At 56.5% G+C, this 22,059-nt stretch overlaps 1 protein-coding gene across 4 annotated transcripts in view; it reads left to right on the top strand.

The window, feature by feature from the left end:
• Positions 1-22,059, top strand: part of OSBPL5 (oxysterol binding protein like 5) — a 72,914-nt gene that overhangs the window by 37,500 nt on the left and 13,355 nt on the right. For all 4 annotated transcript variants that reach the window (XM_046643790.1, XM_046643788.1, XM_046643791.1 and 1 more), the window contains 11 exons: positions 3,936-4,016; positions 4,270-4,371; positions 5,515-5,718; positions 6,528-6,612; positions 9,295-9,466; positions 9,806-9,998; positions 12,232-12,416; positions 13,032-13,113; positions 14,600-14,698; positions 15,105-15,201; positions 16,189-16,287. In XM_046643790.1, coding sequence (XP_046499746.1) covers positions 3,936-4,016; positions 4,270-4,371; positions 5,515-5,718; positions 6,528-6,612; positions 9,295-9,466; positions 9,806-9,998; positions 12,232-12,416; positions 13,032-13,113; positions 14,600-14,698; positions 15,105-15,201; positions 16,189-16,287 — 1,399 coding nt within the window. The remainder of the gene's footprint in view (positions 1-3,935; positions 4,017-4,269; positions 4,372-5,514; positions 5,719-6,527; positions 6,613-9,294; positions 9,467-9,805; positions 9,999-12,231; positions 12,417-13,031; positions 13,114-14,599; positions 14,699-15,104; positions 15,202-16,188; positions 16,288-22,059) is intronic.

The raw sequence follows: 22,059 nt of genomic DNA on the forward strand, positions 1-22,059 counted from the left end.
ACACTTGAGTTGTTCATTGTTTTAAGATACAGATTTATTGCATAAGAGCATCGGAGACGTGGCTGTCCTTCTACAACCCAATAAAACATACAAGCGTTGCCAGAAACGCTCTATTTGGTTCAAATTTCGGATTTTGTTCATTCAGCCAGTAGTTGTCTTCTGAGCCTCTTGTGCGTGCGCAAGGCCCCGCACTGCTGTAGATGCCGCAGGGAATCATGGAGGAAGCAAGTCTCTGCTCTCCTGGAGCTCACGTCCCGGGGGCGGAGACAGGCGCCAGACACACCAAGGGCGTCGGCAGCGCATCAGAGCCCACGGGGGAAGGAAGGAAGGCTCCTCACACCCCCGGATTCTTGCAAGCAACTTGGGGCTGCTTTAGGGGGCACGGCTTGGGAAAAGATGCAAACTCGAATACACATATGTGTGTGTATATGTACGCACATGCGTGTATAGATACGTATGTATGTATATATAATGTGTTATATATTCTTAATGATATAAAATTCAAATAACGTGAAATTAACCATTTTAAGTGAACAATTTAGTGCATTCACAATGCTGTGCAAGCACCACCTCTGTCTAGTTCCAGAACATTCTCATCATCCCACACTGAAGCCCCATGAGCCGTCACTCCCATTCCCGCTCCCCCAGCCCCTGGCAGCCTCTCCTCCACTTTCCGTCTCTATGGATTTGCCTCATTCTGGACGTTCCGTATAAACGGATTGCACAGAGTGGTCTTTGGTGACTGGCCTCTGTCACTGAGCATAGTGCTTTGGGAGTCATCCATGTGGTGGCATGAGTTGGTGCTTTGTTCCTTTTTAGGGCTGAGTAATATTCCGCTGAGTAGGTGGGCCACAGCGGGCTTGTCTCTTCCTTGGCTGGTGGACAGTCAGGCTGTTCCCACTTTTCAGCTGCTGTGGACGATGCTGCCATGGACACACATGGATGTGTATTTGTTAGAATCTCTGATCTCAATTCTTTGGGGTTCATACTTATGAGTGGAATTGCTGGGCTATGTGGTAGTTCTATAGTATAGAATATTCTATAGTCTATAGTAACATGGAATTGTCAAAAATTCTATGTTTAACTTTTTGAGAAGCTGCCAAACTGTTTCCGCCAGCAGCTGCACTGTTTTACAATCCCACGAGCCATGCGTGAGGGCTCCCATCACTCACACGCTCGCCAACACTTGTGTTTTTCTGGGTTTTTTAAATCATTAGTTTAGCAATCCCAGTAGGTGTGAACCGGTGTCTCATTCTGGTTTGATTTGTGTTTCCCTAATGATTAGAGATGTTGGGCATCTTTTCATGTGCTTCTTGGCCATTTGTGTATCTTCTTTGGAGAAATGTCTATTCAGGCCCTTTGCCCATTTTTTAACTGGATTATTTGTCTTTCTATTGTGAGTCGCTGTGGGAGTTCTTTATATAATCTGGACACTAGAACCTTGTCAGATATATGATTGCAAATGCTACCTTCTCGCAGTTTCTTAAGTAAATGATAGGTGGCCCCTTTCTGGTCAGACGCTCGAGTTCACAGTTCTGAGCAGCATCTCTCGTCTCTGAGGTGCTTCCCCACCTCACGGGCCCTGACGTGCGGCAGGCAGCATGCGGGCATTAGCAGAGGGCCCTGGGGGCCTGGGTAGGGGCCCAGCACAGCCCCGGGAAGGCAGACGCGGTGGGCACTGCCTGCAGTGCTGGGCCGGGGCTGCCGTGACCAGACCCCGGCTGGCCTTGCTGGGCCTCGAAGCAGAGGGATGCTCGGGTCAGACGCTCCGTCCTGTCCACTCCTCCCCAGGCCCACCGCCCCGGATCTCGCCTTCTCTCTCCCTCTGTTGCCTAAAACAAGCACAGCTCCGTTCAGCCACAGCTGGGGGACAGCCGGCCACGGGGAATTGGCAGCAGCTTTGTGCGTTCGTTCAAGACACTTACCGAGCTCCCGGCTGCCGGGGCCGAGGAGGTGCTGGGATGTAAGTGTCCCTGGCGGGCGCTCCAGACACTAAACAGAAACGTCTGGGAGGCTGGAATTGCAGAGGTGCTAGGGGACCAAGGGTGGGTGTGTGTCGAGGGGGTCTGATGCCAGCAAGGCGGTCTTAGCCTTCTTCCTTCCGGGGAAGCGGCTCAGTGGGGCCTGAGGAAGGAGCAGAGGCTGTTCGGCAACAGGGAAGAGCATTCCATACCAGGGGAACAGCATGTGCTAAGTGCGCTGAGGACACTGCACAAGAACCCCAGCTCCTCAGGAAGGCAACTGGGGCATCCTGTCGGTCAGGCCTGGCCCCTGGGGGCCTGTCACCCGGTCAAGGTCCAGCATACGTATCGTCACTCAGATCTGGCTCCTTCTATCACTCCTGCTTCAGCTCAAAGACTGCTTCTAGAGCAGAGTCCCCCGGGCACCCCGGTCCCATGTCCCTGTCTTCCTATGATCTGGAATGTTCTCATTGGGCTCATAGAGTACAGCTCCAGAGTGAGGCTGCCCGAGTTCAGTCGGAGCTCGGCTCCACTCCACGTGAGCTGTGTGGCCGGGGGCAGGTTCCCGAGCCTCTCTGTGCCGCAGTCCCCCTGTCTGCAGGACGTAGATAATGACGATGACCTGGGCTGTGGCAGTTCATGTGCGCACTGCTCTCCACTCCCTGACCCCGGGTCCTACAGCCCCTCTTGCTTGTGGACAGCCTGGCTCGTTTCCAACCCCAGTGCCTGAAGTCACGCCTGGCACGCAGTCCTGTGGGAACGTGGCTCCGCTAGACAGTTCAGGTCCCAGCCCTGCCACGTGCCTACTCTGCAGCCTCCAGGAGCTACTCCACCTCTCTGTGCCTTTGTTTCCTAGTCAGTTAAGCGGGGACAAGAACCAGGCCCCCTCGTGGGCGGTTGAGAGAATTAAGTGAGCGAATCCAGGCACAGCACCTGAGACCCACCCAGGCGACGACGGTGTCGGCTGGTACTGGTCTCCACTGCGTCATCTCACCCTGTCGCCTGCGCAGGGCGGGAGCCGCTGGCCGCCGGGCCTGCCTCCCTTGCATGGAGGCTGGGGGGTGGTGGCGAGAACACCCAGGCACGCAGCCCGGAGAGCAGAGCGGGGCGGGAGTCTTTCTGGAAAGGACCGGATCGGAGTATTTGAGGCTTCCCGGCCACTGTGGACCACGTGGAAATGGAAGGGCATGGCTGGGGCCGGGAAAGCCTTATTTACAGATGCCGAAATTTGAAATCGTGGGACTTACACATCTCACAAAATATCATCCTTCTGATTTTTTTCAGCCACTTACACATGTAAACCCCTCGAGGCTCTCAGGCGGGGCCGGGCTTCAGGCTGCAGCCTGCCATCCCCCCATCTGTAGCCTTCAGACCTGGCTCTTTCTCCCTACTCCCCTCCCCCACCTCCCTTTCCCCTTTCCCCGTGAGAGGACCACGGCCCCTCCAGCTCCTGGGGCCCTGTGTCGCTGCTCTCAGCCCCCGCGGGCTGCCCGGTGGGCCTGGCAGGCAGTGCCTTCTCGCCGGCAGCCAGGGCAGGCTCGGGAGAGGCCCCGGGTGGTGGTTCCCGTGCAGTAGTCCCCAGGGCACCAGGGATGGGAGCCCCCCCAGCATGTGTGGGCCCCTCCTTGTCCGGAGCTGGTCACGTGGCAGCGGCTCAGAGGGACGCTTCCTGGGCACCGTGAGGAGAGTCATTGCTGGCTTCCCTGTGCGGGCACCCGGGGAGGTGCTGACCTTGAACCCTAGGCCTGGTGGTCACCTCCGGGCTCCATTCATATGCTCTCCTTGACCACCCTGATCCTATACCCCGCCCCGCCCCCTAGAAGTGCTGGTGACCTGGACAGGGGCGGGCAGGGACCAGGCGCCTGTCTCTGCCTCTGGTGCACACCCTGGGCCTCCAGCCGGCCCATACGGCCCTCAGCAGCCCCAGGCCGCACCCCGATGCCCTCTCCCCCAGCCTCAGTCTCTCTCCTGCAGGCAGAGTCCAGGCTGTGCAACGGGTCTGACAAGGAGTGTGTGTCCCCTACAGCCAGGGTCACCAAGAAGGAGACTCTCAAGGTGGGCACAGGCCCCAGGAGGGGTCATGGGTGTGAGTGGTCACCTGGGCCAGTGAGGCCACCATCCCCCAGCCTGCCAAAGGGAGGGGACAAACCGCCCCCTGGCCACCTCCGTGCCCCCACTCCCTCTCCTCGCCCTGCCCCTGTCCTCACTCCCCGGGCTGGACAGTGGAGGTCCCAAGGGCAGGAGGAGCTGGGGGCTGGTCAGCCCCGGCCTTCTCCCTTGACCCGTCCTCTGGGTACCCCGGGCGCAGGCGCAGAAGGAGACCTACCGGCAGGAGAAGAAGCGGGCCACCAAGCAGCTGTTCAGCGCCCTGACGGACCCCAGCGTGGTCATCATGGCCGACAGCCTGAAGGTAGGCGTGCCGGGCACCGTGTCGTCCAGGGCTCAGTCAGGAGGCCTCCCCCAAGGATGGTGCAGTCACAGCCACTCGGGAGATAGTTCAGTGTGTTCGTTACTTCAAGTCTGTGCCAGTGTCCTGGGGCTGCCCTAACAAATGGCCACATGCTGGCAGCTGAAAACCGTAGAAATTGATTCTCTCCTGCGTCCGGAGGCCAAAGGCCAAAATCAAGGTGTCAGCAGGGCTATGCTCCCTCCCGTGGTTCCAGGGAGGGTCCTTCCTGCCTCTTCCAGCTTCTGGGGTCCAGGTGTCCCTGGGCTGGTGGCCACATCACCCCAGTCTCTGCCTCCATCGCGCACAGCCTCCTCCCCGTGTCTCTCTGTGACCTCTTCTCTTCTTGTAAGGACCCAGTCGCTGGATCAGGGCCCACCCTCATCCAGTGTGGCCTCGAGTTCACTTGCTGACATCTGCAGAGAGCCTCTGTCCAGTGAGGTGGTGGCCCTGGCCCAGGGTGGGGGGTCCCAGAGTGCCTGTGGGGCCCTGTGCTGGGCACAGGAGGAGGCGAAACTCAGGCTTCCCGGGAAAGGACCGGGGTTGGGGTCAGAGGCCATGCTCAGACCTCACTGAGGCGGTGGGCAGCTCCCGCAGCCCCGAGCCTCAGTTTCCAGCTCCACACAGTGGGGTAAAGCTGCCGAATTCGGGGTCTGCCGTGAAGTGTAAATGAGACAAGTGCATCAGGGGCCTGGTCATTGCACAGCCCAGGACCACATGGGAAACTTTTTTTTTCATCACAAAAAGTGCACAAAAGTGCATGTTTATTTAGAATGAGAAAAGAAATGACAAGTTTCAGAATTTACAAAGCTGACAATTGCAACAGTCGCAGCTCCTTGCTGGTTCCTCCCAGGACCCTGGAGGACCGTGAACGTGAGCTTGAACTTGAACTTGGCCTCGAGCTTCACGAGTAAATCTGTTCCTGGCTGTGGTGTGTTTCTTTAGATTCGTTATAATTTATGAGCTCCTTTTAAAGCTGGTAGAGAAATCTGCCCGCAGCCCAGAGCCCCACCCGCTCTGCCCCCACTCCCCTCCCCCGAAGCCAGCCGGCTGCCCCTGGGGCATCAGCCTCCAAGGTGTCAACAGCAGCGGTGTCCGTCCCCACAGATCCGAGGGACCCTGAAGAGCTGGACCAAACTGTGGTGCGTGCTGAAGCCGGGGGTGCTGCTCATCTACAAGACGCCCAAGGTGGGCCAGTGGGTGGGCACGGTGCTGCTGCACTGCTGCGAGCTCATCGAGCGGCCCTCCAAGAAGGATGGCTTCTGCTTCAAGCTCTTCCACCCGCTGGACCAGTCCGTGTGGGCCGTGAAGGTACTGCTGTGGGAGCCGGGGCTCGGGAGGGCCAGGCCTGGGGCCAGGAGAGCGGCCCCCTGGGAGCCGTGTGGAAGAGCACTTTCAGGCTGCAGGAGGCTCATCCTGGGGCCCCAGAAATGGGGTGGGGTGGGGGGTCCAGAAACAGGCTGTCAGTTCCAAATGGGCCCATCACCGCCCAGCTGCAGGGGCCCTGGGTTAATTCTCTCAGTGGCCGGGGGATCAGATGTGGTCCCTGGCCCTCCATGCGGAGGTGACACGATGGGAGCAAGAGGACACCTCGAGCCCTGCCCAGAGGTGGGGGAACAGGGCCACGTGAGTGGCTGCCCAGACCTCACCCCTCATGACCCCGGGGCTGCCCAGCCCAGGACTAACTGGGGTCAGGTTGCCAGATCGAACCCAGAGTGCCCAGGTAACTTTGGATTTCAGAGAAACATCAAATCGTTTTTTAGTAGAAGTATGTCTCAAATATTGCACGGGTATATTTATACCAAAAAAACAGTATTTATTATTTCTCTGAAATTAGAACTGTATCGGGCATCCTGGGTTTGCAGATGCTGATTCTGGCACCCTGGATTGGGGAGTTCAGAGCTGGAAAGGAGGGGACAGAGCCACCAGCTGAGGAGGGGAAAGCGAGCTCCCACCTCTTTGCCTCCCGTGTCCATGTGGCTGGTGCCTGACCACGCCGGCGGGGCCCTGAGGCCCCAGAAGTGCCATGCGTGTCTCCCTGTGGGTCTGCATGCCCTGAGTGACGTGTTTCCACCTGTTCTGGGTGCTCCCTCGGGTGACAGGGGTCTCTGCCTCTCCAGGGTCCCAGAGGGGAGAGTGTCGGCTCCATCACGCAGCCCCTCCCCAGCAGCTACCTGATCTTCAGGGCCGCCTCCGAATCAGATGGTGAGTCTCCGCCCACTCCACGGGTCTCCCCGACCTGGAACCGGGACCCCCTGGCAAAGTTGTGGAGCAGGTGCCCGTGACCCCGTTCAGGCCCTTCCACCACCGCCCAGGAAGGAGGCAATCATGGGACAAGCCCGGGCCTGGGCCAGGCAGGCCACCACTCACTCGTACCCCTCTCTGAGCCTCAGTTTCCCCACGGGCAAACCGTGAGTGAGAACACCTGTCTCCCCAATAGTTACGAGAACCAGGTGACCTTATATAAAGCAACCAGGTTACTGAGCGCCAGGCACCGTTGAATCGATAGGTTCTACTGTTACCATCCACATTTGACACATGAGAAAACCGAGGCACTGGCAGACTGCCAACAGGAAAGTGCTGGAGCCTGGATAGGAACTGATTTCCTCACATCCCGGTGCATCACACGTTGATGGAGTGCCCTCCAGTGGTCACTCCGAGCAAATGCGGCTGCCCCTCCCGCTGAGCCCTCTGAGGGCACCTCCTGGAGATGGGGTGAGGGGCGGCCATCCCACCGGTGGTCCAGGGCGGCCAGGGCCCTGCCTCAGGCAGCCTGGCCTGACCGGAGGGCTCCCGCCCTTCCGGCTCGATGTCCTAGACGAGTGGCGGTCCTGCTGGTGCCTCGCCGCCCCCTGGTGGTCAGACTCCACATCCACGCCCTTCGGTCCTCTGAATTCCACTGACTTTTCCTGAGCCCCCGACTCTGTGCCAGGCCCCGCACGGGCCCGGGATGGACAGGGCAGCCCATGCCCTCATGGAGCCTACAGTCTTGGGGGAGACATGAGCAGTGAACTGTCAGACAAGGCCAGTTGGGCTGGAGTGTGAGCTGAGTCCCTGATGGGGTCAGGGGACCGTGATCAGGGAGGAAGGGCATCCACAGCCCCCATGGGTATGAGGGTGAGCTTCCTGGGGGGGAGGCAGCCCGGTCTTGGGATGGGCTCAAAGGATGCATAGTGCTCAGGATGTGCAGTCCTTTGCGGCCACCAGAGAACACGAGCATTCAGGCCCCAGTTCCAACTCGGTAGGTACTGCTCCCCTGACCCCACCTTTGTCCCCCGTGAATGTTCAGCCCAGCCCATGTTCAGCCATGGGGCTCTCGGGCTCCGAGCCAGCCTGCAGGGAACCCCGGCAGGATCCCAGGTGTCCCCTGAGAAGCAGGAGCCACCACCCCTGCAGGCCCCTCCCCCGATTCCCGTTCTGTGGTTTTCATCATTGGGAAGGAAGCTGCTCCGACAAGAACCTTCCTGAAAGTGCCTTAGTCTGGCGCCCCCACACTCAAAGACCCCAAAGCCTGTCTCTGAGGAACACGAGTAGCGCAGCATATCATTGTAGACGCTCTCGCGAGTGGAAGGGCCACTGTTAGTGATCACACCAAGACATCAGGGGTCATCTGGTGGACACACGCCCCACAGCTGTTAACACCCTGGGACATGCGGCTGGTGCTGGTCTAACCCGCTGTTGGCCTCCACCGGGAGGGCAGCACGGATGAGGGATGAAGTCTGGGCATTGGAGCCGGCTGGCTCTGCCCGCCACCACTCTGCCCTCCAGACCCACCTGCTCTCCCGTCCAGCGCACCCCAGGCCTCCCTCCCCGCCCTCCCGGATCTGTTCCGGCACCAGGAGGGCGGGCTCAGCCCCCCCAGGAGCCCGGGGCTGGGGACCCCCAGACCCTGGCTGTCACGGGCACTGACACACAGGTCTCCTTGCACATGCGGGCAGGCACGATGTGCCACTGGCCACCAAGCCTCCGGTCAGGAGGCCAGCCTCTTCCACTCCGTGTGGGCCTGGAAGCCTCAGTTTCCTCATCTATAAACTGCCCCTCTATCGCCAGCCCTCCCACTGGGACGCTCCCTGGGCTTGGCAGCCCCTCCCCAGCCTGCCTCCCACCCTCCTGCCCTGTGCTCCAGGCCAGCAGGAGCCCTCGCCCCCGAGGCCCGCTCGTGCTCCTGTTCCCCAACCTGTGGCAGACAGTTCGGTCAGGGAGGGTCCCCTCCCCACTCCATATGTGGGAACCTGGGGGGCGTCTGGGTGGAGGGAGCTCTGAGTCTTGCTGGGATGTGACCTTGAGGGGGTGTGTGAGCATCCTTTGAGGCCCGTCTGAGCGGCAGCTTCCTCTGGACATGCATCTCCGAATCAGGGCCTGCCCGCTAAGTCCGTGGCCACGGGACTCTTCAGGTCTGCTCCCCACGCTCACACACACACATGGCAGAGGTCCCTGTGGAGGACAGACTCTCTGGGTGGATGATGGAGAGGGAAGGGGATCTCTGTTGGGACCGGGGTGGGGGGGGGGGGGGGGGGGGCAGGGGCAGCACCCCTGGTGGGGAAGGGGAGGGCTGAGCGGGGCTGTCTACTGGGCTTGGGGGGATCCCTAAAGTGTCAGGACAAGGGGGGGAGCTTCCTGAGGGGGACATAAGGGGGGTCTTTGGTGAGGACCCACCGAGGGGAAGGGGTGAACACCCCTTGTAGAGGGGCCAGAGGAGGGCTCCCCATGGTGGGGTGGGAGCTCCTTGGGGAAGGGCATCCTGGTCGATGTGGGGGCTCCCCGGTAGGAGGCTGTGGGGGGCTCCTTGGTTAGGAAGGGCGAGAGCGGGGCAGGCTAGGTCCCCAGTGGAGGGGCGGGAGGCAGGGGCTCCGGGGCTGGGCCGGCTCAGCCCATGCTCCCCCACAGGCCGCTGCTGGCTGGACGCCCTGGAGCTGGCGCTGCGCTGCTCCAGCCTCCTGAGACTCAGCGCCTGCAAGCAGGGCCGCGACGGGGAGCCTGGGTCCTCGCCAGACGCGTCGCCCTCCTCACTCTGCGGCCTGCCCCCCTCAGCGGCCATCCATGACCAGGACCTGTTCCCGTGAGCAGGGCGCGGAGGGCGGGGTCGAACCCCTCCTGGGAGCTCGAGGCTGGGGACTCCCAAGGCACTGACACATGGGTCTCCTCGTACATGGGGGCAAGCACGATATCCCATGGGCCACCAAGCCCCGGGTCAGGAGGCTGGCCTCCGGTACTCCATGTGGACCTGGGAGCCTGAGTTTCTTCGTTTATGAACTGGCCTAATAGTGTCAAATGCCAGTTGCCAAGGCGATTAAACCCAGGGATGTGGGTGAAGCGCCCAGCAATGACGGGGGCCCTGGGTGGGGGTGCCTGGGCCTCACCTGTTTCCTGGGACCCACGGGCACCACCTGCCTTCCAGGCTGAACGGGTCTTCCCTGGAGAACGATGCTTTCTCAGACAAGTCGGAGAGAGAGAACGCCGAGGAGTCAGACGCTGAGGCCCAGGACCACAGCCGGAAGACCGAGAGCGGGAGTGACCAGTCAGAGACCCCAGGGCGCCCAGTGCGGAGAGGGACCACATATGTGGAGCAGGCCCACGAGGAGCTGGGGGAGGTGAGAGCCCGCCCCGCCTGGAGCCCCGGGCATCACCCTTCACCTCACCCCTGGTCCCTGAAGTGGTGGTGGCCGTGCCTGGCCGTCCCCTGGCGGAGGGCCTGCAGGCCCTCAGGGCACAGGAAGGTCAGGATGGTGGGACTTGGGGAGAGCGGGGGAGGGCCGTAGGGCTGGGGCTGAGCGTGTTGGGAGGCCACAGAGGGTGGTAGGTGGGGGCCTGCCGGGTCCAGGGGAGACTCTCCGAGGGCTGAGGGGCAGAGGGAGAAATGGGACCTGCTGGGGAGGAGCTGTTGTCAGGAGAAAGCCGGGGGCACCTGGACCTGGCAGCGATGGAGGAGGGGCACTGGGGGTGTGGATGCATTGCAGGTGGACGGACGGGCAGGGCAGGTCCTGGCCAGACGGTGGTGCCACCTGCGAGGTGGGCGCCCTGGGAGAAGGAGCTGGCGGCTGGGCGTGGGGACAGGACTGTGTCCGAGTTTGGACATCCAGGGGAGATGCTGCTGCTTGGGAGGGTCCAGGGCTCAGGGCATAAGGGCGAGGAGCGGGCAGCCTGAGGGTCCCATGGGCAGGGGCACCCCAGCCTTCAGAAGATGAGCACAGACGAGGCCCTGCAGGGGACCCCAGGGCGGTGGGAGGGGAGCCCAGAGTGCAGGGGGCTCAGGGGCTGCTGTGCTGACAGGTGGAGCAGGAGGACAGAGGGGGTGACCACAGGATAGGTAACAGGTAGTGGCCTTCACCAGGGCATTCTTGGGGGGGAGGGAGGGGCAGGGCTAAAGGGAGTAGGGGTGGGACGTGGGGGTGCCGGAGGGTTCGCAGCTGCCCCGTGAGCTGAAGGCTGGCCTGGAGATGGAAGCCAGGGATGCTCAGGGCTCCACGTGCCGCTCATTGGCTGGTCCCCTCACGAGGGTCAGGCATGGCCCTTCCCCAGGGGCTCCCCATCCCCTAGGTACCCAGGTGTTTTATCCAAGCACCAGGCTTTGGCCACAGCTGTGCAGGCACAGAGAGGCAAAGTGACTTGTCTAAGGCAACCCAGCAGGGTGGTGACTGCTGGCACCCCATTCTGTCTCTCTGGGAGGGGCTGCCATCCAGGCCAAGAACACAGACAGCCTGAGTTCAGATCCCACCTCTGCCTCACACAAGCTGCGTGACACTGGGCAAGTCACTCGTCCCTCTGTAGAGCGAGGATGACCGCAGTGCGGGTGTCCTGGGGCTGCTGCGAGGAGTGCATCTAGGAAGGAAGACAAGGAGTGCCAGCAGCCTGGGACCCTCTGCTGCCTCTTCAGCCCAAATCCAGCTTCAGGCCTCCCTGGGGGCTTAGAGGGTTGGGGACTCCCCCGTCAAGTGCAAACACACCCCAGTCCCAAGGCCTTAGAGCCACAGAGGGTGGGGGTCCCTGGGGTGGGGAGGTGGGCTTGGCGTTCGCCCAGGTGCTGCAGCTTGGGGCTTCCTACGAGTGAGGGGAGGGTCCCCGCTGGATGGCCTTGTCCCGTGAGCACTTCACAGAGCTGGCCTTGCCCCCCGGTACCTGCCCTCTCGGTGGCCATCCCCAGACACCTCTGTGACCCTTTAGAGGTCATCCTGCCCACCTGAGGGTTTGCTGTTGGTGTGGGAGGTGGAGCCCCCTGCCCAGGCCTGGCCGGGCAAAGCTGCCTCCGGGCTCAGTCCCTCTGCAGCACGTGAGGGGGCAGCCACGGTGGTGGACGGCTCAGGGCGAAGCGGACGGGGCCCGAGGCAGCCCTCCAGCCGTGGGACCCGGGACAAATGAGGGCCCTTTCTGAAGAGAGCGCAGGCATGAAGCACCCACGTTGCAGGCAGTCGTGGAGATTGAGCGGTCCCGGGGGGTCTCCCCATGCATGTGGCGCCTCCTGCCACGGGCACAGAGTCCTACAAAGTCCGCGGGTGGGTTTCAGCAGCCAGGGCAGGGGAGGCTCCCCCATGGACTTGGAGAGTGTGGGGTTTGCCAGACCCAGGGCGGGGCCCAGGGCAGCCGGGCTGGAGGGAGCCAGGGCCCAGTGGGTGTCCCTCTGGGCTGGGGTGGGACACGTTCTGGAAAGTGCAGGGGCCAGATGGGGCCAAGCCAGGGGGTTTGCCTGACGGGGGGCGGCGGGGTGCAGCCGCCCCCTCCTGTCACGCCTCCTCTAGCCAGAGCCGGCTGCCACTATCCTGCCCACCCCTCCTGGCTGCCTTGGACAGCACAGAGCTGGGGGACTGACCACAGCCCCTCTGCCGGCAGCTGGGCGAGGCGTCCCAGGTGGAGACGGTGTCCGAGGAGAACAAGAGCCTGATGTGGGTCCTGCTGAAGCAGCTGCGGCCGGGCATGGACCTGTCCCGCGTGGTGCTGCCCACGTTCGTCCTGGAGCCCCGCTCCTTCCTCAACAAGCTCTCTGACTACTACTATCATGCCGACCTGCTCTCCAGGTGAGCCAGGGGGGTGCCGTCACACCACATGCGCCCGAGACCCCCAGCCTCCCTCAGCCCCTGCCCGCCCCATGGAGATTTCTGGAGGACCCCGGGGCCCTGGGCTGAGCTCAGTCCACTGGCCCTGCCGGCTCAGCCCTCCGAGGGGGCCAGTCTCCAAGACCAGCCCCAGGAGGAGCTGGGGGCGAGGAACAGTGGGGGCGGCTCCATGTCCCTCTGATCGGGGCTGGAGCCTTCAAAGGTGAGCATGGGGTCCACCCTGAGCATCTTCAGTGCTCCCCGAGTCCTGAGCCCTGGCCTTGGCGTCCTCAGGCTGAGCACAGCGGGCTGCAGAGGCTGGAAAGGGGAATGCAGGCTCAGGAGCCCACAAGAGGGAGCTGGGTGAGGGTGGGAACACCAGGGGGGCTTCATGGAGGTGGAGCACCCTGCCAGCCCCTAGCCAGCTGCACCCTCTCTGCCCCAGCATTGGAGCCGCCCTGACGGGGCAGGACCAGAGGGGCCCATGTGGCCTGTTTCCAGTGAGGGGATGGGGGTTGGGATGGAGGGAGGGAGGGCTGGGGAACGGGAGGAGGTGGTGCAGGCCCGGCCTGGAGTCAGGGGTCCCACCTGTCGCAGGGCTGCGCTGGAGGAGGACGCCTACAGCCGCATCAAGCTCGTGCTGCGCTGGTACCTGTCCGGCTTCTACAAGAAGCCCAAGGTAAGAAGCAGCCGTAGCCGGGAGAGAGTGGTCCCTTCTGGGTCCCCCCACCCGCCCTGCGTCCCTGGGCACTCCCCTACCCTACGCGGCCCCGAAGGATCCAGATCATCCCCACGGTGGCCCCAGGCACTCAGAGCTGACTCCCCACAGAGGGTCAGGACCCCAAGAGTGTTCCTCCCCATCAAGGAAACGGCTGCCACACACATGCCGCAAAAGGGGTTTTCAACCCTGAACCTCAGTGGCCCTGGGACCTGGGGTTTCCATTGTTTGTCTTTTAGTCGTGGACCCCTTTTGAGGACCCCAAACCTGGGCTCAGGCGGGGGCAGGGCTGCTCTGGTTGCAGTGACAGGAGGGGCCTGCAGCCCCACCCACTCCCCTGACTCCACCTTGGAACTCTGGGGTTCCCTGGGACACAAGTTTGAAACCACAGTTCCGGCTCCACCTCATCATTGTGCAGGTGGGGAAACTGAGGCTCAGGGAGGGAAAGGGATGGCCTCAGAGTCACCAGAGTCACACAGCAGGTTAGGGGAGTGGAACCAGGTCTCCTGACTCTGCTGGGGTCTTCCGCGTTCGGCCTCAGGCTTGGGCTCGGCAGAGGGGCCCCTTGGCCCTCGGCAGGGCCAGGTGTGCACACAGGTAGGCTCGCTGAGTGCGTGGGCTCTGGGGGCAGAAGGGGCCTCTCCAGGAGGACTTCTCAGAGGAGGAGGCTCTGGAAGGCTGTCTGGGATGGGACAGCCGGGCACTGCAGGGTCAGCTCAGAGATGGATCTGGGAAGTTCAGCAGAAGAATTGATGGGAGGCTGCGGGTGAGGCTCAGGGGCAGGTGTCCGTCCAGGGCATCCTGCAAGCTTTATCACTCACGGAGCGCCCAGGGTGAGGCAGACACACACACAGCTGGAAGTGAGGGAGATCCGGGGGCGCATGAAGGGGGTGGTCCAGTTGCTTCAAATCAGATCAGAGGTTCTGATCTGGACCCCACGGAGGCCTGGAAGGAGCACTCTCCAGATGAGAACTTGTACCCCTGCAGTGGGGACAGACGTGGGCCGTGTTGGGAGCAGAAAGGTGGGGAGCATGGCTGAAGCAGAGTGAGAGGGTGAGGCCAGGGGCCTGGGCCAGAGGGTTGGGCGTTTTACTTAAAAGGTCTTTGGAAGCCACTAGGGCCTTTGAGCGGGCCGTGCACTGGCTCCACCACAGTCCAGGGAGGTGGGTCCTGGTCGGGGTCTCGTGTACCCCTCAGAGTCAAGGAGTGGACAGGACACCTCCTAGGCTGTCCCCCCAGAATGTAAGTCACGAGCAGAAGTGGGGTGCTGTCCCCAGAGGCTGGTGGCAAACCAGGCCCATCTAGAGACCTGCTCCCTGCAGATGCCCAGGGCTGTGGGCAGGGGCAGCGCCCCCTGTGTTGTCCCTCAGTCCATGCCCCACCCTGGCTGGGGTCTGTGGCCCGCCCGGTTGGTTCCTCACCAAGCCTCTTCATTCGTTGCCTGCAGGGAATCAAGAAGCCCTACAACCCCATCCTGGGGGAGACCTTCCGCTGCTGCTGGTTCCACCCCCAGACCAACAGCCACACCTTCTACATAGCTGAGCAGGCAAGGCCCCCGGCCGCACCCGGGGACGCTGGGCTGGGCAGTGGGTGGGACCCCAGCAGAGAGCAGGGATGGATCCAACCCCGAAAGCCAGCCGGGATTCTCCCAGGCGGTGCAGACAAAGCGATGCCGCTGTGACAACAGAATGTTTCCTTGAGGAGGGGGACATGGCATCCCGTTTTCTTAGGGGGCACTCTGGGGTGGTCCGGGGATTCCAGTGTGCTCCCAGGCCCTGGGACTCAGGCCCGGCTTCCCTGGGATCCCAAGTGAGAGCTGGAAATGCCCACGCCTGCTCCTGGCTCTGGGAGGAGTGCCCTGGATGGGGGCTTCTCATCAGGAGGTCAGGCTCTTGCCTCCCAGGGGCTGCCCACTGCTGGGGCCATTTCAGGAGCCGCGGCTCTGCCCACAGGTGTCGCACCACCCGCCCGTGTCCGCATTCCACGTCAGCAACCGGAAGGACGGCTTCTGCATCAGCGGCAGCATCACGGCCAAGTCCAGGTTCTACGGTGAGGGGGGCTCCCCTGGGTCCTCCATGGGGCCTGGGGAAATGGGGGCAGGCCGGGCTCCTGAGCCGGTGGTCACCAGACCTCACGTGGTGGCCATGTGTGTCCCTCCGCACCTCTCCTAGTCAGGGACCGTGCGGGTGGTAAAGTGCCCAGACCCTGGAGTCAGCTCCCTGAGCCCCCGCCCCTCAGCCTCGGAGTGGGCACCCTTGGCAGGGATGCCGTGAGGGTCACGGGGAAGCCCCTGCATGGAAAGGTGCCGTCTAGAGCCGTGCTGTCCTGTTGGCGCTGCTCGCTGCTTGTGGCCATTTAAATTGATTAAAAAGAAGTAAAACTTAACGTGCAGCCACGTCACTAGTGCTCGGGAGCCGCATGCGTCTGGGGCCCCGGGTCGGACAGCGCAGGACAGAACGTTTCCGCCGTCACAGGAAGCCCCAGGAACAGCAACGCTCCGGGCTGGGCACCGCGGGTGCTCCGGAAGCGTTTCCATTTTTCCCGCATTTCTTCATCGTCTTCTTGGCGGGCAGGTGTGCTCCGAATCCCTCTGCAGGCTCAGAAGCCTGCAGAGGGCGTGCAGGGTCAGCCCCTCCCTCCCACCTCCGTGCTCCCATCACTCACCGTGGCTGAGACTCTCAGCCCAGAGTGGGCTGTACCCCCTCTAAGGGTGTTTAAAATTGGAGCAGGGCCTCAGGCTAGTTTGAAAAGCTTCCCTATCCCCACCGAGAATCCTGCTTTAATAACTGAAAGAAATGTTACTATGTGACAAGTTAAATAAGTGTTTAGGATGGGTGATGTGTGCCACGTGGACAGGGCTTGTACAGAATCTGAGGCTCAGAGAGCTTAAGTGACCCACCTACAGTCACACAGCTGGAGGTGCTGGGGACTCTTTCCACCTGTTGGAAGGAAGCTCAGACCCTGTGACTTAGTGGTGGGCTCTGGGGTCCTGAGGGTCCATCTCCACTGACTGGTCCCATTGCTCCATCTCTGCAGGGAACTCCCTGTCAGCTCTGCTGGATGGCAAGGCCACACTCACCTTCCTGAGCCGGGCGGAGGACTACACCCTCACCATGCCCTATGCCCACTGCAAAGGTGAGAGGCCGTGCCGCCCTGGTCCCGGGGGGCAGAGCCCGGGCTGGCTCCCTTGGTGAGAGTGCCCTGGCCCTTGTCTGTTTGAAGCATCTGAATTGCATCCTCACTCTTCAGTGACTTCTCAGCTGGGTACAGAATTCCAGGCAGGTTGCTCTTCTCTCTTCTTTGAAAAAGTTTCATCACCTTCCAGATTCCATTGTGGTTGGTGACCAGTCGGCCATCGGCCTGTTTGTTACGTAATCGGCTTTTCTCCTGTGGCTGCTTTTAAGGTCTTCTCTTGTCTTTGGTGTTCTGCAATCTCACTACAGTATGTCAAAGTTTGGATTTCTTTTTTAATTAATAGACTTTTTTTTTTTACAGAAGTTTTAGATTTACAAAAAATTGAGCCGAAGGCAGAGAGTTCCCCCCTTTCCCTCACCACACACACACAGGGATCCCCAGTTATTAACATCTGGCGTTGGTATGCTACATTTGTTGCACTCGATGAGCCGGTATTGATAACTTCTTATTAACTAAAGTCCAGAGTTTACGTTAGTGTTCACTCTTGGTGCTGTACATTCTATAGATTTGGAAAAATGCATGATGTCATGTTTCCATCATTACAGCATCACAGAATAGTTCCACTGCCCTAAAATCTCTTATGGTCAGACGGGAATAGGTGAATTCCCTTATTCCTCCCTCTCCCCTCCCCCCAACCCCTGGGAACCATGGATCTTTTCACTGTCTCCATGGTTTTGCCTTTTCCAGAAGTCACAGAGTATGTAGCCTTTTCAGACTAGCTTCTTTCACTAAGCAACATGCATTTAAGCATTTAAGATTCCTCTGTGCCTTTTTTGTGCCTTAAAAGCTCTGGATTTCTTTTTTATTTTTGCTGCTTAAGGGTTTTTGTTTGTTTCAACTTTTTAAATCTGAGATTTCATGGCTTTAATCAAGTCTGGAAATTTTTTAGCCATTATCTGTTTCATACTGCCTCACCCCAATTTCTCCCTTTTTTTCCTAGAACTCCGGTTAGACATCAGTCAAACTGTCGCATTCTATGCTCTGCATCTCATCTTTTAGCCCTTTGCATTCTGGAGCATTTCTTCAGAGCTACCTGAAACTCTGATTAACCTGATGTTTAACTCATCCACTGAGTTCAAGTTCAAGGGTTTGGATTTTTTTCCCTAAAAGTTCTACTTGGTTCCATTTCAAACCTGCCTGTTTCTTTTATACTTGTACCTTGTTCCTCGGTCATGTGTACAAGTCGTTCGTATAAATCTGTAAACACGCAGACACAGTTGCTCTGTATTCTCTCTCTCGTATTTCTAACGGGCCCCACCGCCCACAGCAGTCCCTTAGGCGATGCTCCATCCAGACTTGTTCACTGATGGCTGTGTGTTGAGACCTTGGGATTCTAATTCTCCTGGGGTTTTCTGGCTTTCAGGTATAGTTGGTTGTTTCTGGGCCGCCCAGGAAGTGTTGATCTGAGTCCCAAACTCACCTTACAAATTCATGGGATGGGGGTTGCTTTTATCTTTAACCCCCAGAGCCCTGCCCAGTACACATGTTTCCCTGGCTGTCCCTGTGCAATGGAGGGGCTTTCTGCGGCTCTGTCCCTTGTGCTGAGGGTGTAGCCATGGGAGGGGCCAGCTTTCTGGAAATGTCTCAGAACACACTCTCCTTAGTGCTCTGGCCCCAGCGCCTCTCTCCTGCTCCCCACGGAACCTCCTCGGAAACCAGAGTCTCAGATCAGCAAATGCCCTCCCTGCCCAACGGGCAGCTGAGGCTCTTCTTGCCCCTCCCCTTCCTTCCTCCTCCCTCTCCTTTTCTTCCTCCTCCCCTTCCTCCTCTTCCTCCGCCCCCTCCCCCTCCTCCTCTCCCTGCCCCCACTCCTCTTCCTTCTCCTTCTCCCCCTCCTCCTTCCCTTTCTTCTCCTTCATGTTTGTTTTTTCTCACCGGGAATTTCTCTTGTTTTCGTGCATGCCCTTCTGCTCATCAGTGCACTTAAAAGAACATTATATATTTTATCATCATTTTATTATGGAAAACTTCAAGCACATATGAAACTACAGTGACCCCCCCACGTACCCCCAACATAGCAAGCCATCAGTCTTGTTTCCTTTGTACCCTACGCGTTCTCCTGCCTGGTTAATTCGCAGTAGATCCCAGACATCATGTCATCTATATATTTCATTGTGTATCACTTAAAAATAAGGATTCCCCTTCTTTTTCTTTTTCCTAATATTTTTATTTTTTTTTATTTTTTATTTTTCCTTTTTCTCCCCAAAGCCCCCCAGTACATAGTTGTGTATTTCACTTGTGGGTCCTTCTAGTGGTGGCATGTGGGATGCCGCTTCAGCATGGCCTGATGAGTGGTGCCATGTCCACGCCCAGGATCTGAACCTGCAAAACCCTGGGCCACTGAAGCAGAGCTCCAGAACTTAACCACTCGGCCATGGGGCAGGCCCCCTGGATATCCTAACACTAAGTGTTCCGATCCACAAGCGTGGTATAAACTCTCCATTTATTTAGATCTTCTTTAATTTCTTTCTGTAAGATTTTATAGCAATCATATATCTTTTTTTTTTTTTTTAACCATTAAGCCCCTGGGCTCTTTTTGCCCAGAAGTTTCTTTCTTTCTTTTTTTTTTGTAATTGAGTTAATGATAGGTTACAATCTTGTGAAATTTCAGTTGTACATTAATGTTTGTCATTCGTGTTGCAGGTGCACCACTTCACCCTTTGTGCCCACCCCCCACCCCACCTTTCCCCTGGTAGCCACTAATCTGTTCTCTTTGTCCACATTTTTAAATTCCTCATATGAGTGGAGTCATACAGAGATTATCCTTCTCTAACTGGCTTATTTCACTTAACATAATTCCCTCAAGGTCCATCCATGTTGTTACAAATGGGATGATTTTGTTCTGTTTTGCAGCTGAGTAGTATTCCATTGTATATATATATATACCACATCTTCTTTATCCAATCATCTGTTGATGGGCACTTAGCTTGCTTCCACGTCTTGGCTATTGTAAATAATGCTGCAATAAACATTGGGGTGCATAGGACTTTTGGAATTGCTGACTTCAAGCTCTTTGGATAGACACCCAGTAGTGGAATGGCTGGATCGTATGGTAGTTCTATTTTTAATTTTTTGAGGAATCTCCATACTGTTTTCCATAGTGGCTGTACCAGTTTGCATTCCCACCAGCACTGGATGAGGGTTCCATTCTCTCCACAACCTCTCCAACATTTGTTACTATTAGATTTAGATATTTTTGTCATTCTAATGGGTGTAAGGTGATATCTTAGTGTAGTTTTGATTTGCATTTCCCTGATGATCAGCAATGATGAGCATCTTTTCATGTGCCTATTGGCCATCCATATATCTTCTTTGGAGAAATGTCTGTTCATCTCTCCAGCCCATTTTTTGATCGGGTTGTTTGATTTTTTGTTGTTGAGTTGTGAGAGTTCTTTATATATTATGGATAGTAAGCCTTTGTCAGATATATGACTTGCAAATATTTTTTCCCAGTTAGTGGGTTGTTTTTTTGTTTCAATCCTGTTTTCATTTGCCTTGAAGAAGCTCTTTAGTCTGATGAAGTCCCATTTGTTTATTCTTTCTATTGTTTCCCTTCTCTGAGAAGACACCGTGTCCGAAAAGGTCCTTTTAATACTGATGTCAAAGAGTGTACTGCCTACATTTTCTTCTAGAAGCCTTATGGTTTCAGGTCTCACCTTTAGGTCTTTGATCCATTTTGAGTTTATTTTGGTGAATGGTGAAAAAGAATGGTCAATTTTCATTCTTTTACATATGGCTTTCCAGTTTTCCCAGCACCATTTGTTGAAAAGACTTTCTTCTCTCCATTGTATGCCCTCAGCTCCTTTGTCGAAGATAAGCTGTCCACAGATGTGTGGTTTTATTTCTGGGCTTTCAATTCTGTTCCATTGATCTGTGCACCTGTTTTTGTACCAGTACCATGCTGTTTTGATTACTGTAGCTTTGCAGTATGTTTTGAAGTCAGGGATTGTGATGCCTCCCGTTTTGTTTTTTTTCTCAGGATTGCTTTAGCAATTCGGGGTCTTTTGTTGCCCCATATAAATTTTAGGATTCTTTGTTCTAATTCTGCAAAGAATGTCATTGGGATTCTGATTGGGATAGCGTTGAATCTGTAGGTTGCTTTAGGTGGAACGGACATTTTAACTATGTTTATTCTTCCAATCCATGTCTTTCCATCTCCTTATGTCGTCATCCAATTCTCTCAGAAAGGCCTTGTAATTTTCATTGTATAGGTCCTTCACTTCCTTAGTTAAATTTACCACGAGGTATTTTATTCTTTTTGTTGCGATTGTGAATAGTATTGTGTTCTTGAGTTCTTTTTCTGTTAGTTTGTTATTAGAATATAGAAATGCTACTGATTTATGCAAATTGATTTTATACCCTGAAACTTTGCTGTAGTTGTTGATTACTTCTAAGAGTTTTCCAATAGATTCTTTGGGGTTTTCTATATATAAGATCATGTCGTCTGCAAACAGCGAGAGTTTCACTTCTTCCTTCCCTATTTGGATTCCTTTTATTCCTTTTTCTTGCCTAATTGTTGTGGCCAGGACCTCCAGTACTATGTTAACTAAGAGTGGTGATAGAGGGCATCCTTGTCTTGTTCCTGTTCTCAGGGGGATGGCGCTCAGTTTTTGCCCGTTGAGTATGATGTTGGCTGTGGGTTTGTCATATATGGCCTTTATTATGTTGAGGTAGTTCCCTTCTATCCCCATTTTGTTCAGAATTTTTATCATAAATGGCTGTTGGATCTTGTCAAATGCTTTCTCTGCGTCTATTGAGATGATCATGTGGTTTTTATTCCTCAGTTTGTTGATGTGGTGTATCACGTTGATTGATTTGCGGATGTTGAACCATCCCTGTGTCCCTGGTATGAATCCCACTTGATCATGATGTATGATCCTTTTGATGAATTGCTGAATTCAGGTTGCCAAAATTTTCTTTAGAATTTTTGCATCTATGTTCATCAGTGATATTGGCCTGTAGTTCTCTTTTTTCGTGGTGTCCTTGTCAGGGTTTGGTATCAGCGTGATGTTGGCCTCATAGAATGTGTTAGGAAGTGTTCCATCCTCCCTAATTTTTTGGAATAGCTTGAAAAGGATAGGTATTAAATCCTCTCTGAAAGTTTGGTAGAATTCCCCAGGAAAGCCATCTGGTCCTGGGGTTTTATTCTTTGGGATGTTTTTGATTGCTGTTTCAATCTCTTTCCTTGTGATTGGTCTGTTCAAATTGTCTGCTTCTTCTTGAGTGAGCTTTGGCAGATTGTAGGAGTCCAAGAATTTATCCATTTCCTCTAGGTTATCCATTCTGTTAGCATAGAGTTTTTCGTAGTATTCTCTTATAATCTGTTGTATTTCTGCAGAGTCTGTTGTTATTTCTCCTCTTTCATTTCTGATTTTGTTTATTTGAGCTTTCTCCCTTTTTTTCTTTGTAAGTCTGACTAAGGGTTTGTCAATTTTATTTATCTTTTCAAAGAACCAGCTCTTTGTTTCATTGAGCCTTTCTACTGCCTTTTTCGTTTCAATAGTATTTATTTCTGCTCTGATTTTTATTATTTCTCTCCTTCTGCTGACTTTGGGCTTTATTTGTTCTTCTTTCTCTAGTTCAGTTAGGTGTAGTTTAAGATTGCTGATTTGGGATTTTTCTTGTTTGTTAAGATGTGCCTGTATTGCGATGAATTTTCCTCTTAATACAGTTTTTGCTGTATCCCATATGAATTGGTATGGCATGCTATCA

The sequence above is a fragment of the Equus quagga genome, chromosome 17 (genome assembly GCF_021613505.1).
Source record: "Equus quagga isolate Etosha38 chromosome 17, UCLA_HA_Equagga_1.0, whole genome shotgun sequence".
NCBI classification, from domain to species: domain Eukaryota; kingdom Metazoa; phylum Chordata; class Mammalia; order Perissodactyla; family Equidae; genus Equus; species Equus quagga.